The sequence below is a fragment of the Colossoma macropomum genome, unplaced genomic scaffold (assembly GCF_904425465.1).
Source record: "Colossoma macropomum unplaced genomic scaffold, Colossoma_macropomum, whole genome shotgun sequence".
Taxonomy (NCBI): Eukaryota; Metazoa; Chordata; class Actinopteri; order Characiformes; family Serrasalmidae; genus Colossoma; species Colossoma macropomum.
Window position 1 is genome coordinate 5,998,518 of NW_023494807.1, and position 17,510 is coordinate 6,016,027.

The window sequence follows — 17,510 nt, forward strand, 5'->3', positions numbered from 1 at the left end:
GTGGACGTGCGCGCGCGTGCGTGCGTGTGTGTGTGTATGTGTGTGTGTGTGTCGAGCTTGTTATAAAGAATCAATATTATATCAAGGGGCCAAGTTTGGTGATAAAGGACTTTAGCCACTCCAGCTATTCATCATAAGGCTGTAGCAAGCAGATAGGTCAAAAGAAATTATATTGCACTAAAGAGAGTGTCTTCTTATCTCTCTATAGCAGGGGAGGTGGAGGACAAGCCGATCGATACAGTAGCCTGGGTATACTCCTTGCAATTATCAATAGCTGATTTTGTCTTTCCTGGGGCTGCATCTATTAATACCAGATAATAACAAGGCTTTTTGGACATAACTTAGAGGGGATGGAGGGATGGAGGGGTGCAGGGGTGGGGGAAGGAGGGGAGGGGGTGTAAAAGTTTGTGCACACAATGACCTTGCTGTCCAGGAACGTGTCACGTCTCGCGAGCAGCAAAGGCGCAGAGTGATGCTTCATGCATGCTGGCTTTACCTTACACAATAAGCACGGTCGAGAAACGTTTGCTTGGCTTTGCGCGTGCTGTTTGCGACTGTAAAGGCTCGAAATCAACTGTAAGGAAAGAAAAAAGTCAGACCATGGAAACAGCCTTAATTTTCACACACGTGTTTATTTAAGGTTCTCATGCATTTGCAATTTGAGGGAATGCATATACTTCAGAATGCTAAATTGAACCTTCCTATTTACAGCCAGCAAAATCTTCATTATTAATTATCAGGCTTTTTTAGAAAACAGGAATTGCAACGCAACGCGTGTGGAATTTGTATTCATGACCAAATTTAAACGCAACATTTAAATGCGAATCAACTATTATTGTTGCGCCTAAAAAGCAGACATTTCCTGTGGCAGCCGAGACCATTCACATGGAATGACCACCGGCTGTAATCTCTCCGCAGGGAGTCAACACATGCACATGCAAGTTAACCTGCATTTTAATGTATAGCCTATACGCTTCTAATCCGCTGTCTTAAACTTAAACATGCGCCTTTTTCCTGTCAAGCTGTCAGAATGTGCATCACATTTATGCTGAATTAACTTTACTAGTTTTAATGCAACAACAGCGCCCGCGTGCACCAATGCACACATGCACGAATGCATGTTGCACTATACAGCTTCAAAAGTCCAAAAGCAGAGCGCCCGCGTGTCTCGCGGCGACTCGATGCAGTTCGTCCGCGCGGCCGCTGCTCGCACTGGGCTGCACTTAAAGCCCCTCAGGCTTCAAACCTGCACTCACACGGAGCCGAGCGCCAGCGGCCACGGACCCCTCTCATCTCTCTCTCTCCCTGTCTTTCTCTCTCTGTCTCTCTCCCCCTCCTTCTCTTCCTCTCTCTCTCTCTTCTCGCCGTAACTTTGAGGACCCTCGCTGAAGCTGAACCGAGAGATCAACGGCTAAAACTGCACGGCGTTTTTTTTTCCTTCTTCGATGATTGTGAATGAATGGTGGAGGGATAGTGGACGCTGCTTTCGGGCTTATCCGTCATATCTCTCTTCAAAACTTACTTTGACCGCCCGGGCTGAAGCTGAACGCGACACCGCAGCGATACGATACTCGCTTGTTTCGCTTTTTGTGCTTTTCAGTAGTTTTTCTATGAACGTGCAGCCAACGAGCCAATGAGGACTGAAGCACGCTGCTCTCAGGCTTAACCGTCATCTCTCTCTCTCTCTCTCTCTCTCTCTCTCTCTCTCGTCCAAACTTACTTTCACCGCCTGTGCTGAAGCTGAACGGGACGACGGCTACAAAAATGCTGTTTTTTTGTGCTGTTTTCTTCTTTTATGAACGAGTGAGCCACTGAGGACTGAGTCACGCTGCTTCCAGGTCTAACTGTCACCCTCTCTCTCTCTCTCTCTCTCTCTCTCTCTCTCTCGCTCGCTCGCTCGCTCGCTCTCTCTCTCTGTTTTTTGGCCTCGGCCGCGAAAAACGAGCAACTCCACAGCACAGTCTCACGGTGGACGGAGGACACGTCGTCTCTTCTTCGTCCGGCTACTTTCACAAACTTTTTCTAAAGACATTGTCCAGCTCTAATCTTCCTCTCGGCGTTTTTTTTTTACCTTAGAACAAGACAAAACAATAACAGTAGCACGCGCGGGAACCAAAACAACGCGAGAGAGCGAACGTTTGGCGTCTCCAAGGCAACCGCGAGCGTTTGAGCTTTTTCTGGTGATTTTTTTTAGGGGAATACAGCAGCACCACTTCTTTCCCTCTCTGGACCGAGGAAATGAAGCCTAGAGCCGCCAAAAAGGTGGACGAGGGAGGAAGGAAGGGACACTGAGCAGCCCCCGCGGCCACTTTTTGCAATTTTTCAAGGGATAAAAGTTCTCAAAAAGAGGGGAGAAAAGAGACCCCGCGCCGCGGCTGAGCTATGCTAAGCTAACCCCCTCAGTCAGCTGTGGAGAATTATGTGGAGCAAGCAAACAAGCAAAAACAAAGCGGCGAGGCGAAACCGCGCAGGGAAAAAAGGAAAGAAGCTGACCTTCCTGGACTGAAGAGAGAGAGAAGAGAGACGCCCCCCTCTCCCCTCGACCGCTGCTGGTGTGTAACACGGGATTTTTGGGGTGTTGTGGAGCAGGAGAAAGAGGAGGCGGCGGTGGAGGAGAAGGAGGAGGCGGAGGAGAACAGAGAGACAGATAGTTTTTGAGGGTGAAGCAGCTAATTGCTAAGTCCGTCCCTCATTACCATAAGCGGCGTGTCCGCTGGCCCTCAGCCAGTCCCCCCCTCTCACACATTATTATTCACCATCATAATTACATACCGACCATGCGCAGTCCACACAGCACCAACGCCAGCTAATTTCCCTCATTTTTTTTCTTGCGCCACTCGACTATTTGTGAACATTTCGTTGCGTGTGTGCGTGTGTGTGCTGGTGGGGTTTCATTTCGTTCTGTGTGTGTGTGCGCGCGCGTGTGTGTGTGTTTTTTCCCCTCCTCGCTGCTGATGTATGTGCCAACAGCAGGAGCTGGAGTGGCAGCGTGTCCTCAGCAATGTCCCGTCGGAAGCAAGCAAAGCCGCAGCACCTCAAGTCCGAGGACGAGCCTTCAGACCTGGGGGGACTTTCTCAGAACGGTAGGTCTCCGAATGGCTCTTTTTTTCGTCCCCTGAACGAGTGAACGAGGGAAAAAAGACGGGTTTTGTTAGTGTTTGTTTGGTTACTGAATCAAATCCGCTCTTCACTTCTTCCAAGTTCACTCCTCAAAGGATAAGTGTTTCAGTAAAGGTTCACACTGGTGCCCAGTCTTACTTCTTGAGGAGTGAACTTTTTTTTTTTGTTGTTGTTTTTTGTCGCCGTTTGTTGCCTCACAGAATCAAATCCGCTGCTCAGTTCTTCCAACTTGACTAATCAAAAAGTACGACCTGTACACCAATTCTGAACCATTTCTGAAACACTTGTACTCTTTTATCCTGAACTTAGACGACCAGCTTCACTTTCAGCCCGGCTAGATAGCAGTTCGTGTAATGAAGTTGAAGTTAAGCTACACGGGCAGCTTCGCCGTTTTATCTTTATTTATTTGGCTCAAGCCTTTTATCAGAGGACAGGTGCTCCGTTTTAGCGTGTGAAAATGTATTCGAACCCTTTTGGATGTGAAACGTTTCGCCTCATAGAGAAACTGTGGGCGAAACTTAGACTGAGCTGGGTTGCCATAAGCGGTGGCTCTCGGAAATCCATCAAACACTTAGCAGCATTGCTGGTGGAGGATCCACTCACTTGAACCGTGCAGTTCGTTCTCGGAGTGGGTTAAAAATAACATTAAATAAACGTACAAGTGTGAATCAGAAATAGCTGCTATAATTAAATAAAACAGACGCCTAATTATTTCATCTAAAATAATAAAATCACATTTCAAGATTATTTCTCTTGGAGTTGGTGCAGTTTCAGGAGGAAGCATGGTGTTATTTCTCTGCTTACATTAAAATTGAACAATTTATGCGATCCATGCCGAAATTAACTTCCAAACATCCTTGAAATGCTCGTTCAAATAATAATTTGCTACATTTGTTTTAGAATGCAGCTCGTGCTGAGAGTTTTGGGCGCAGTAGTAACTGAATGGCAAACTCGCTTTTCTTAATTTGTTTCGTGGGAAATTTTCAATTAGGTTTCTTGTTCTCGTTTGGGCTGAGTGCTTTAAAGAGTTCAGCACCATGCGTGCTAAGCTAAGTACTAAACTAACACAAAAAGAAAAGAGAGAAAAGACAGAAAGAAAGGCAGAAACAGCTCTTCCACACTGAGGCAGTCGCTCTTGTGTCCTCACAGATGGCCATTGTGCCGCTCGGAAAGGAGACGATTGCATTGCATATTGCCGAGGAACTAAAGCCGCAGCCTCGCTTTTTGTCATGGAAATGTTTTTTTCTCTCTGTTTACTTCGGGACATCCACATTTCCCCACTTCACTCGCTTCCTACCGGGCAGTAAAATAAGGTGCATTTGCCGTGTAGATTGTCCAAGAAAAGACACAGAAACGTGTGCTGCGCTCGCAAAAATGACGAATATGATCAAATATTTCATTCACGGAAATGTTATAATTAAAAACATTTTAGTATCATTTTCGCAGGTTAAAAAACGGCTTCGCTTTGTTGAGGTGTGGTGGACAAATTTAGAAATATATTACAGGTATTTTAGATTTTGTATTCTTCTTCATCTTCTTCTTCTTCTTCTTCTTCTTCTTCTTCTCATTATTATTATTATTATTATTATTATTATTATTATTATTATTATTTGCATTGCTTTTCTTCATAATTGCACATTTCTTAAATAAATATTAATGGCCAATTTCGCACGTCTCCTGAAGCACTTGAGCCAAGCAGAACTATTTTACTGAAATATTCCTAAATCATCATGAAATATTGAGTGTATTTTAAAAATCCATAGAATTAAATATTTCTGTTTCTGATATACCCTAAATACTAATTTGGAAGTGGAGCAAACCTGTGACAAAGTAGTTTCAAGCTTAAATTTTGCTCAGTGGAACAATCTTAAAATAATCTTTCCTTAACCCTTTGTTAAATTTCTGTCTATTTTCCATCATAGCTTTATCACATAGTGGGCCGAGGGTCACTGCTGCAGAGCTGCACTGCATTTGATAATTTTAGTCTGCTCATGCTAGACACATTTTTTCTTGTATGGTGGCAAACAGAGATGAGGAAAGAAAGGTCCAGCTTATGCACATGAGCAGAATGCCACATTTGCGTCCTGTTGAACCATTTTTATTATTATTATAATTATAGTTTATTTAAATCAGAATTAGGCTTAAGTGGGCATATTGGAAATTAGCTCATTATACTTTTTAAAACACCTCTTTTTTTTACTGTAGCAGCAGTATGAAGGTCTCCATTTTCTCATTTTGAAATTTACATCATCTACACCACACCTTGCTGAGGAGTGCTAGGCAGAGCAGCAAGCCCACTACTAATTCATATAAGTGAAAGAACTCAGGAAGATATCAAGACGATTTCAAATGTCCTTCTAAGGGAAGTTTGCTTGTATTTTGTCATTGGTTTAAATATCGAACGTCCCGAGCAGAATTGCTAAGGCTGTTTGTGAGCCGTGATGCTGACAAGGCTACAAAATCGAGGGAACCCGTATTGATAGCTTTTAAAAGACAGGCTGACACTCTCAGCTCAGAGTGGCGCTTTTTGCTTGCTCGACCTACTGCAGTGGGCAACGTGGTGCTTACTGATCCAAAAGCGAAAGCATTATTTATATAGCAAGATATAGCAAGAAGACAGAGGATATACAGCGATACCTAAAATCCCTAAAAGTCATGTCATTTTTCACACTCTTGTATTCACACCAAAGTGGCCTTTTGTGTAAAGTACAGGCATGAAAAGTGAGCCTACAGTTTTATTTGTGCAGACCTCTTGATTGCCCTGCATGCAGCACATTCAGGAAGGTGGCGCATAGAGAGCACTGCAGTTTTTACTGCTTCTCCAACAGCACAACCTGAAGCACATAGGTCTGCAGGCCAAACACGCATGCACCTGTGCCGTGCACGACATAGTGTAAAACAAAGCACACAGCATGTCGCCTATTGTACTGAAATAGCATACATAAGCATTGATTAATTTGACTAGATCAGTAATCCAATGACAGTGAGCGCATTGCTGGGCTTACGAACAGCGCAGTGCGATTAGATGACAAAGCTGAGGCCTAGACTTTATCCTTAGGCAGCATCGTTTCTTATACAGTCCTGCTGATTTTACAGAACAATAATTTTAGGCCATGTTAGTTTTTTTGGAGGGAACACATTTACATTTATGTTACAATAAATCGGTCACCTGCAGGTTTGTAACACTGTTTGTGTCTCCTAGCCGTTGAGCCCTGTGTCTCCCTCAGTATTCAGAAGCCAGATTTGACTTTTTTGTTGTTTGTCTGGCTTTTGTCGGGAGTTTACATTGTTGTCAAATGTTGGCTAATAGGACCCTTTTGTGTGGAGCCCCTGAAAAGGTGGGAGCTCATGCCGTGCCAACAAGGGATTGCCTCTCACCCACCAGCCCCCTACCCTGCCGCCCTGGGCCACCTCCCTGCTCTCCCCCACCCTCCCCACCCTGAGGGTGGCTCTTTGGAAGAGCTTTGATACCGTGTGCTGACTTAACCTTTGCCTGGGCGGCCCCTGCCAGGGGTGGCCGCTGGATGTCAAGCTCATAATACAATTAGTACATGTGTGCCATTGACCTTGGCAGACAGGCTTACAGCCGTCCTCGAAAGTGTTAACAGTGACGGGCTTTCATCTCGGCAGCCGCTTCCGCTGGCCTCAGTCTGCGAGCGCAGCCCCCCCGGGGCCGAAGGGACTATTAGAACACACACATACACAAGCACATGCACACATTCAAACACATTGTCCCTCTCTCTTTCTTTCTGTCTCTTCTTTGGACACTTGCTTGCTCTTTTTGAAAGTTATTAATCTTAGATTACTTATCATATACCCCTAGAAGACCCCTTTACCCATTGAAAACTTTATTATTTGCTCTTCACATTGCTTTGTTCACAGCATGTATGCAATGGCTTGATTTTTGCTTTAGAAATCTGGACTGGACAATACACGACTTCTTACTGTAGTGGAGATTTTATTAGTGATTTGTTTTGATTTTGTCATCTCAATTGATAAAAAGCAGCCACACATTTTTGTGCTGTGAGATGAGACTTATGAAATTATAAATTATGTGTGGAAACAAATGCATGAGAGAAATGTAGTAAGGAACAAATGCCCTGTGAAGCACTAGAGCTCATCAGAGGGGCCATGTTTGTTTTTTGTTTTAACCATTTGGTGAAGGTCTCAGAGGACCACCCACAATGATAGGGCAAAGACAGTGATTCGCCAAACGGAGGCGGCTTGTTCGGCTCTCAGATGCAGTTGTCTACTAATTACAGTTCAGTCCTTCGAGTGCAGATAAATATGATTCCCCAATTAAGGGCGGCCGGGCAACAGGATGCAGCATAAGCCTGGCGGTCAGAGTGCCGTCACCAAATACCGTATCTCGGGGCCTGCGCAAACAAATCGTTAATGTTTTGGCTGCGCCACATCTGTGCATGGCGACAAAGCCCCTTCTGTTTAGAAGGGCATAGAGTGGTTACTGTACCATCAGGGCAGAGGTTAGGAAAGCCATCTCTGTCTCTGTTTCTCTGTGCCACCCTTTCTTTCCATCCTCTCCTCCATCCTACTAAGCTCATCTTCCGTCTTTTCTCTCTGCAGCAGCAGTAAGTTCAGTCAGCCAGTGAGTGGAACCAAAAAACAAAACGAGGAGAGAGATTTGTCAATGAAAACAGTGCTGAGAAAAAGCCCTGAGAGTGAAAAAAAAAGAAAAGAGGCGCAATGGAAAAAAAGTGTCATTCGCACAGGAATTTCTTAACATTGTTAAAACCAGCAGGCATCCTCATTGCCTTCCTCCTGCTTGGGTTGGACCTATGGCGATTCATCTCTCTCTCTCTTAAAGATTCCAAGCTCTCTTAAACACTTACAAGAATGCTTTTAATGAAGGTAGGAGGGGGGGGTTGGCGTAGAAGACGACAAAGTTATAGAATCCCAGAAAGGACACGGATTAGAGTACCCTACTCGCCAGAGAATTCAAACAGTGTCACAAGTGAGCCTTTGTCAGGAAGTCTTAATGTTAAAATTGAGCTGCTTCAACAGTCAGAGGTCACAGGGTGAAGTCTCATTGTCAGGCCGTCACAAAAGGAGCGAGAAAAAAAAAAAACACTTTGATATTCACAACCTGCAGAGCTGTCTTTATCAATCTAGCAATTAATTGTGCTTTTCCTTCTTGTAAACAACAGAGAATTATTTGTGTTTAATAAAAGGTTGCGTAAGTATGAAAGTGGACTGACAGATTTTGTGTAGGTTTCTTTACATAAGTAAGAAAAAAAGTAGGTAACTTTACCTTCTTCTGAGATTGGTTCATGGCGGCGTGTCACTCTTTAAATGAATTTTGAAGATGTTAAAGAATGAGGAGTTTGTAATTGCTCTATTCTCAGCCCAGCACTCCGCTCTCTGTCTTTCTCCGAATCAGTTGAGAGCTCGAAAACTTTATCTGATATAATATGCCAAGATTAGTGGTTTCAGTTAGCATGCCAAAGATTGCACACCAAGATAGCGGATACAATGATTCAAAGTCTACAATCCCCCTATTGATTCCACTGGGCTTCATATTTGCATTTGAGTAAAGGAAGACTCTTAAGGGGATGAAAACGCATTGGATTTTTCAAAATGCCTTCCTTTCTCTCATGCTATAGGAGAATCAATACAGCTCTCTCTTAGACACTCTCTCATGCGTTCTCACTCTTCTTCCCTTACACACGCTCCCTCTTTCTCCCTCACACTCAGAAACTGTAGCGTAAATCTTTTACTAGACTTCACATAAAAACTAACTTGTGAAAATATGTTTAAATTATTAGAAACTATTTACAATAATGAATATAATACTATGAATTAGTATATTTTACCTAAATACTCTACTCTATATACTCATTATACCATAGTTACTTTTTAAATTGTCTTTGTGAATTTCTGTGTGTGTGTATGTGTGTGTGCATTTATAATTGTATATAAAATGGTTTTGTGTCATACATTTACTTGAGCTTGCAAGAATTTCTTTTGCTTATTTTTTTTTTTTCAAAAATTCCACTACTACAAATCGCCATAATAATAATTGTTATTATTATTAAGATGTAATGAAAATAATACATACTCTGGTAATAGTGTTATTTAAACATTCATATTCTTACTTTTTCTTTGCTAATTTTTTAATTTGCTGTGTTTTTGCCACAAACAGAATGTCAGAGAGACGTGCATTTTGTCGAGAAAGGATGTTTTCAGAAAGGAGAAAAGCAATAGCAATAATTTTCTGTTAATGATTATTCTGCCTAAACAATGCTTCCAAACGGACTCTGACCTTTCACCCTTCAATTATGGAAATGAGCCTCACTGTCAGTAGATTGGCTAAATCTTTTTCGTCAATATTCTTGCTTTAAGTATTTCGTGTCTTTGCTCGCTTTTTTTTTCTTTTACATCTTTGCGCTTGAAACGAGAGGAAATTCAGCTATTCTTTTGTTTTGGTCATTTTGTTTTTTTTTTACACTTCATGTAATTGAATTAATTTAATAATAACAGTACATAAATTTTAAAAAGAGATGGTCACCTACTCCTGTGTATGTTATACATTTAAAAAAACTATACCTGTCTATGTGTGTGTATGTATGTATATATATATATATATATATATATATATACACACACACACATACAATCACGACACCACTGTTTTTGGTCCAGCATCTGAATGATTAGAATTAAATCTGCAAATGTTTATCAATAATTAGAAATCAGACAGATCCTAATCATAAGCTGTACTCACGGGTCCTTCTTATGGTGCATTTAGAGGGAAGCAGTAAGACATCAAATTTGACTTAGCATTGTTTCTGTTGTAACTACATCCTCAAAACTGAATTCATGTGAATCTCTTGTCTTACAATTCTTTTTTTGTTGTCGTTTTTGGTGTGGTTTGTGACTTGAATTGGGCTTTTTTGTGCATGTTCATGTATGTCTGATTTTGATATACAGATGGGTCAGCGTTAGGTCATATCATGCTGCCTTCAGATTATGTATTATATGTAAAAAAGACATTTTGAACAGATCACATCGAGAATACAATTCTTTAGACATCATTTCTGAGCATTGGAAACACTATTTCAGATCATTTTTACATTTTTAAGCCGTCTGAGCTACAGCGCAGAAGGCAGTGATCAGAAGCTGATCAAAACACTGCTATAAAATTTGAATATGTCGTCACAAATAATTAAGTTATATTGTTAGACGAGAAGCATATGCTTTTTCATTAGGCCAATCATCTCTCGTTACGACCCATCAATCCGTTAAAGCTAACGTTGTCAGAGAACTGCATGGGCAGTGAGAAAAAAAAAATCTCTTCTTACTCTCACTCGTCTAATCACGTCTTCTGGCAAGGTCTCTGAAGTGCAGCAGTCACATAGTTTTCCATGTAACAAAGTAGCAGACACACACCACAGAGAGATAATTAACATACACCACACTACGTACAAACACGCAAGCACAGGTCCTGGCCCACTTTCATGAAGATGTATGAAAAAGTAAACTGGTGTGTAGGCTGTTTTTCACGGTTTGATCAGGTGTGAATTAGGACACTGATTGGAAAGCATATCCCGCGCTGCTGCCACATGACAGCTATATGCGGAAGAGGAAGTGGCTTCTAACAACTGTGACTGAACATATGTAACTAATCAGAGGCACTGCTGCTATGGCAGAACCATGTAATTTGCTGGTGCAGGGAGGACGAAAGAGACAGTAGATGATGAAAGGCATGAGAAAAGAAAGAAAAGAAAGAGAAAGAATACATACTGCAACACTGAATTACTGCATGTTTCTCATGTAGTGAGGGCATATATTTAGGAGGTAAATGATAGTGAAACGATTGTGCTTTTTCTTAATGTTTAGCCACTATTTTTCTTGCTGTTTACAAGTATGAAAAACATGTTTTGAAAAAAGAAAAAAAAAGGCAGTGCCTTAATTATGAAGGCAAGTAACAGCCATCATTTCTGTCAGAAAGCTGTTATTGCGCTGATGAGTGGTTGGACTTTGTTGAAGGTTAAATCTATCAAATGGATGAAATGCAGAGGTTGCACGTTACCCTAGCAATGCTAAATGAAGAGGCTTAGGCATTTGAAATTCAGGTGGAAATGAGGTGGCTTGATAGCAGAGGGGAATCCTAATGGGGCCATCAAAGACCTGATTTGTACTCAACAGGCGAGGCAGCTGTGAATTGTATGAAAATATTGGAAATCAATAGCTTGTATGGAATTTCATTAAGCGGCAGTATCCACAATTGATAGGCCCTCATAATTTGATGGATTGCACAAAGAAAATTATTAGCTGGCTATATGGAGAGGAGTGGTACGCACAAAACTGGGCCTTGAGAATTGGTGAACTAGGACGATTTGTTCAGAATAGAAAAAAGAGAATATTGATTTTAGCCATGGTAAGGGGGGGAAAAAAAGAATTAAAGGTTAAATCTTTGCCAAGGTGTTGTGCTGAAAAATGTGTTGAATGTCTGTGCATTATTTATTCATTTATTCTGTGCTCTCCCCCTTTCCCTCCTCCTCTCAGTCTCAGGCGAGGTTTTGGACGATGCCGACAGCGGTAACGAGAGCCGCAGCGGGAGCGAGGAGACCCACGTGTGTGAGAAGTGCTGTGCGGAGTTCTTCAAGTGGTCTGATTTCTGCGAGCATCTGAAGAGCTGCACCAAGAACCCGCTTGTGCTTATTGTCAACGAGAATGAGGGCACACCAGATCCAGCGCGGGAGTATCCGGCCGAGCCCTCACCTGTGCCTAGCTGCCCGAGTGAGCCTGCGCTCAGTGAGGAGGCAGCAGAGGGCCGTCACACACCAGTCGAAGCTGACGAGGGGACTGAGATGACTTTAGAGCGTGCAGCCACCCTGGACAAGGAAGATGAGCCTATGGAAGTGGAACTGTCTCCTGAGAAACTAATGGACCCTGAAGATCCGGAAGCATCACCGGACCCAGATGTCAGCCTACCTCAGCTTGAGGACACAGCCCACCCATCTGGGGCAGGATACAGCATGCCCAGCACAAACGTCACATTGGAGACGCTGCATGGGACCCGAGTGGCTGTGGCACAGTTCTCCCAAAGCTTCCGTGGAGCAGTAGCCAGCGGCGTATCCACAATGGCCATCCCTATGATACTGGACCAGTTGATGGCTTTGCAGCAGCAGCAAATCCACCAGCTCCAGCTGATAGAACAGATTCGCAGCCAGGTGGCGCTAATGAACAGGCAAGCCCCTTCGCAGTCAGCACTCAACCATCACGCACACCATAATACAAATGCTGCCTCACAGGCAGCTCCGTCCACTGGCCTTCCCACTATCTCCAGTCAGCTCCAGCTGCATGGGTTCATTACACCACCTGTCCACCAACTGCCTATCAGGGTGCCGCCCACTTTAAATGGCCAGGGGCCAGCCTCGTTGTCCTCTGCTTTGGAAGGAAGTCACTCTCATGTGTCACAGACAGGCAGCCAGTTGTCAAGCTCTGTAATGAACAGCAACACCTCAACAAATTCCTCATATCCACCATCAAGCTGTAGTGTAGTTCCTTCCTTGCTGCCACCGAGTTCAGTCACTAGCAGCAGCAGCAACAGCAGCAGTAGTGCTGGAGCTGGTATCAGTAGCAGTGTTTCCCTCCCGAGAAACACCTCAAGTCCTCCGACACTGACCCACGGCAGTCTGCTGAGCTCCCCCTCAAACCTCCCCCTGATACCTCATAGTTCCTCAAGTAGTGTCATCTTTCCCAACCCACTGGCCAGTATTGCAGCTACAGCCAACGCACTTGATCCTCTTTCTGCCCTAATGAAGCACCGCAAAGGAAAGCCTCCTAACGTCTCTGTATTTGACACCAAGCCTAGCTCAGATGACCCCTTCTTCAAACATAAGTGCAGGTTTTGCGCCAAGGTGTTTGGAAGTGACAGTGCTCTCCAAATACACCTTCGCTCCCATACTGGTGAAAGACCTTTCAAGTGCAACATCTGTGGCAATCGCTTCTCTACAAAAGGGAACTTGAAAGTTCATTTTCAGAGACACAAAGAAAAGTATCCACACATTCCAATGAATCCCTATCCGGTTCCTGAGTATCTGGACAATGTGCCAACCAGCTCAGGTATTCCTTATGGCATGTCTTTGCCACCGGAGAAGCCTGTTACCACATGGCTGGACAGCAAACCTGTTTTGTCCACTGTCCCAACTTCGGTTGGGCTGCAGCTTCCCCCAACCCTGCCCAGCATGATCGGAGGCTATGGAGATTCACCTAGCCTCACCCCCATTAACAGGTCACCTCAGAGACCGTCACCACCATCAAGTGAGTGCGCATCCCTGTCGCCCAATGTCCTCAGTACTGAAGCCAGCACGACCCTCACTTCAGCCTCTCCACAGCCCAATATAGGGGGTGATGTACCCCCAGTTTTGAAGCCAGAGGGAATTCATTTGCCACCCAACTGCACCACCAGGCCTGGGGAGACCAGCTTATCCACCACCACTATGACCCAGGTTGTGTTATCAGCCACTGTCACTACCACAACCACCACCACCACTCAAATCACAGACTCAGTGACCCCTCCATCATCTGCCTCTCATCCGTCCCTCCCAATGATCTCAGATCAGTTCAAAGCCAAGTTTCCTTTTGGTGGCCTCTTGGACTCTATGCAAACATCAGAGACCTCAAAGCTGCAGCAGCTGGTGGAGAACATTGACAAGAAGATGACAGACCCTAACCAGTGTGTTATTTGCCATCGTGTGCTCAGCTGTCAGAGTGCCCTCAAGATGCACTACCGTACCCACACTGGCGAGAGGCCCTTCAAATGCAAAATATGCGGTCGTGCTTTCACTACCAAGGGCAACTTGAAAACACACTTTGGAGTTCACAGGTCCAAACCCCCTTTACGAGTGCAGCACTCTTGTCCTATTTGTCAGAAGAAAGTTCACTAATGCCGTGGTGTTGCAGCAGCACATCCGCATGCACATGGGGGGTCAGATTCCAAACACGCCTCTGCCCGAGGGTTTTCAGGAAATGGACACGGATTTTTCCTTTGATGAGAAGAGCTTAGACAACATGAGCAACTATGATGACGAGCTGATTGACGAGATGGAGCAGGCCATGGAGGACGAGCCAGATATGAAAGATGGAGAATTGGACCCATCCAAACCAACACTTTCATATGGAGAGATGTCCCCTAGCAGCTCTCCCCCAACTTCTGTCATCTCTAGCATTGCTGCTTTGGAGAATCAAATGAAGATGATTGACTCAACAGCAAACATGACCCGCGCCTTTAGCCTGAAGCCCTCTGAAAATGGGAGTGGGGTTGGTGGAGAAAGCAGCGACATGCTTGCCACTGACTCATCTTCTGCTGTGGGAGACTTAGAGAATCACAGTGTGGGGAGTCCGGCCCTGTCCGACTCATCAGCCTCCATGCAGGCTCTCTCTCCTGCTCACAGCCAGTCTGAGAGCCATCGCTCCAGGTCTCCAGGGCTGGCCAACAACAGCAGCAGCAACGCTGCCGATGATGCCCAGGAATCCAGCACGGCAACAGCAACCGTAAAGTCTGAGAAATCAGAGACTCCCTCTCCAGGTTCTGTACCAGCAGAACACACTGGAGCCCTAGACCTCACAGCTGCCCAGCCAATTAGGCCTTACGTTAAGGAGGAGAATCAATTCAGCATGCTGTTCCTGGGTAGAGACAGGGGTAGGTGTAGGATTTATCAAGAGATCCTTTCTGCAAATGCAATAATTATATAATTATAATATGTTAATTATAATTTTGTTATCATTACTTCTGTATAATAATATAATTATAATGGAACTTTAAAAGGAATATTTTCCTGCAAATGCTATTAAATAATGTGTTTATTCAAATAAGAAATGAATCAGAAGGGCAGCTTTTCATTTCTTATTTTTCTGTTTCCTCTGGTTTAGGATTAAGTGCTCCCAGCTTGATGAGCTCGGCACCAAGCATGGTCAAACTTGAGATGAATGGGCATAGCAAGCCGCTGTCCTTGAGTGAGAGCTCACACTTGCACATGAGCCTTCAGGTACCTGCTGCAACGCCTCAGACAACAATGAGCCCTAACCTCACCCCGATGCTGGCACCACCTCCACCCCGCCGGACCCCCAAGCAGCACAACTGCCAGTCCTGCGGGAAAAACTTCTCCTCAGCCAGCGCCCTGCAGATCCACGAGCGCACACATACGGGAGAAAAACCCTTCGCCTGCTCCATCTGTGGCAGAGCTTTCACCACAAAGGGCAATCTGAAGGTAAGGCCAGATGAGATTTTTTCAGCATATGAGTGCTGAAAGATATTTTTCTTTATATTAAAAACAGCTCTTTAAACCAACAGCTTTTGGAATATATATTCTGTATAAATTTACATTTTTTAAGCATTTACATCTTTACAATTGTATCTGGCTACTATAATTTTATGGAATCTACATAATTTAGTGATAATTAGTAATATCAAAAATGAAAAATGTTGGCTTTATAAAATAAATAATGACAGAATCCTTGTAGTAGGAAAAACTCAATAACATGTTTTATCTATGATTAAAGTCTTTAAATTACTAAGTTATATGGATTTTTAATATGCTTTACATGTTGCTATTAACATGTAAAATTTTGCTATTCACAATAAATTTAAGTACATATATAAACTAGTAAACTTTTATATTACTTCATAAATTCACTTCAATTTACTATTTATTTTCTCACAATTTATTTTAGACATCTATCAATAAAATATTGAATCTCCACAAATAAAGTGAAGAATATTCAGATATTGCAAAACCAGAGAATGAGTATAAAAATTACTCCTACAAAATTAACTACATACACATATAAGTAAATTCACAAGATGTTTTATTACAGAAATAAAAAATATGATATAATCTAGATAATTATTAGTATCAGAAATTAAATATTTTCATATAATCTATTATTTACTACATATTCTATTTAATAAGACAGTTAAGAGAGAATTTCTACAATAACTTGTTATATAAATATTGAATTGCTTAAAGTTTTTTTTACTTTTATAAAGTAAAGTATTGAGCAGTTATTTATTCGTATTTCTCCTCTAACCGCAGGTCCACATGGGCACCCACATGTGGAACAATGCCCCAGCTAGGAGGGGGCGTCGTCTCTCGGTGGAGAACCCCATGGCCCTGCTGGGTGGTGATGCAATGAAATTCAGCGAGATGTTCCAGAAAGACCTGGCAGCACGGGCAATGAACGTAGACCCAGGATTTTGGAACCAGTACGCGGCGGCTATCACCAACGGCTTGGCCATGAAGAACAACGAGATTTCCGTCATTCAGAACGGGGGTATTCCTCCGCTGCCTGTCAGCCTCGGCGGGAGCGGCATCCCCTCACTAGGGAGCATGTCGGGGGGCATGGAGAGAGCGCGCACTGGGAGCAGCCCCCCAATGACTGGCCTCGAGAAGACTAGCCTAGAAGTGGGAACTGGACGTCCTTTCTCCAGGTTTTTGGAGGACAGCAAAGAGATTGGGATCAATTAACGAGCTTTCATTGGAGGAGAAAACGTGGAGAGACTCACAACCGAGAACCGAGTTAAGACATGGAAAGTTACACTTTATCCAGTTTGGTCTCTTATGTACTATATTATGTACAGCTGAAGTTTGATATTCTGTTTGGTTTTGGATCTATAGTATTCGGTATTGAGTAGAGGTATTTCCCCATCCTCCCATTTCTCCTGTTTCACCTGAAGAAAAAACTGTCTCATGTTTGAGAATCTGTTGTCTTGCAAGATTTGCATGGTACTTATTGGTTCTTCTCAGTACATTTGACTGCTTTTGAGGATTATGTCACAAAAAAAAGAATATCTTCACTCAGTTGTTATGGGTAAGACTCTAAAACTGTAAAAAGAGAAAAAAAAGAAATGAAGAGCAATCTTTATGTGGATAAACTGAATAATGTTTACCTGCCTACAGTGTATGTTTTGAGGTACAAGAAAGGGGAATAGGTGAAACGAAGTACATCGTCGTAGTGCGCGCTTATTATTATTATTATTATTATTATTTTCACTCATGAAGTAGATACTTGATGGAAAAAAAAAAGTTTGAACTATTTTAATCTTTGCATTTAGTCTCTTGGCATTGTCTTATCTTAATGTCCAGTGTCTTTAGTATTTATAATATTCACAAGAAGCGGGTATAAGAAAATATATTTAATGGCCCCAACATTTTATTGACCTTTTCTTTTCTAAACGTTAGACTTCTATTACAGCTGTCTCTTTTAATAAAGACAAAAATGTCACGTTCATCTGACCAATGCAAATACATTGTGAAGTTTTATTTGGATATCTAGCACACATAGGTGTAACTGACCTGGTACACGATGAGAAAAAAAAGGCTAGGATATCAAAAGCTGCTGCCTTTACAGACTTGCTTTTAACC

The 17,510-nt window shown here is 43.1% G+C and overlaps 1 protein-coding gene across 1 annotated transcript; it reads left to right on the plus strand.

The window, feature by feature from the left end:
* The first annotated feature begins 1,938 nt into the window (after positions 1–1,938).
* On the plus strand, positions 1,939–17,130 carry sall3a (spalt-like transcription factor 3a). Its single transcript, XM_036556609.1, is given in 5 exon segments — positions 1,939–3,083; positions 11,647–14,021; positions 14,023–14,788; positions 15,019–15,356; positions 16,182–17,130. Coding segments are annotated over 5 exon segments (3,993 nt in total). The 5' UTR covers positions 1,939–3,001; the 3' UTR covers positions 16,614–17,130.
* Positions 17,131–17,510: the final 380 nt, after the last annotated feature.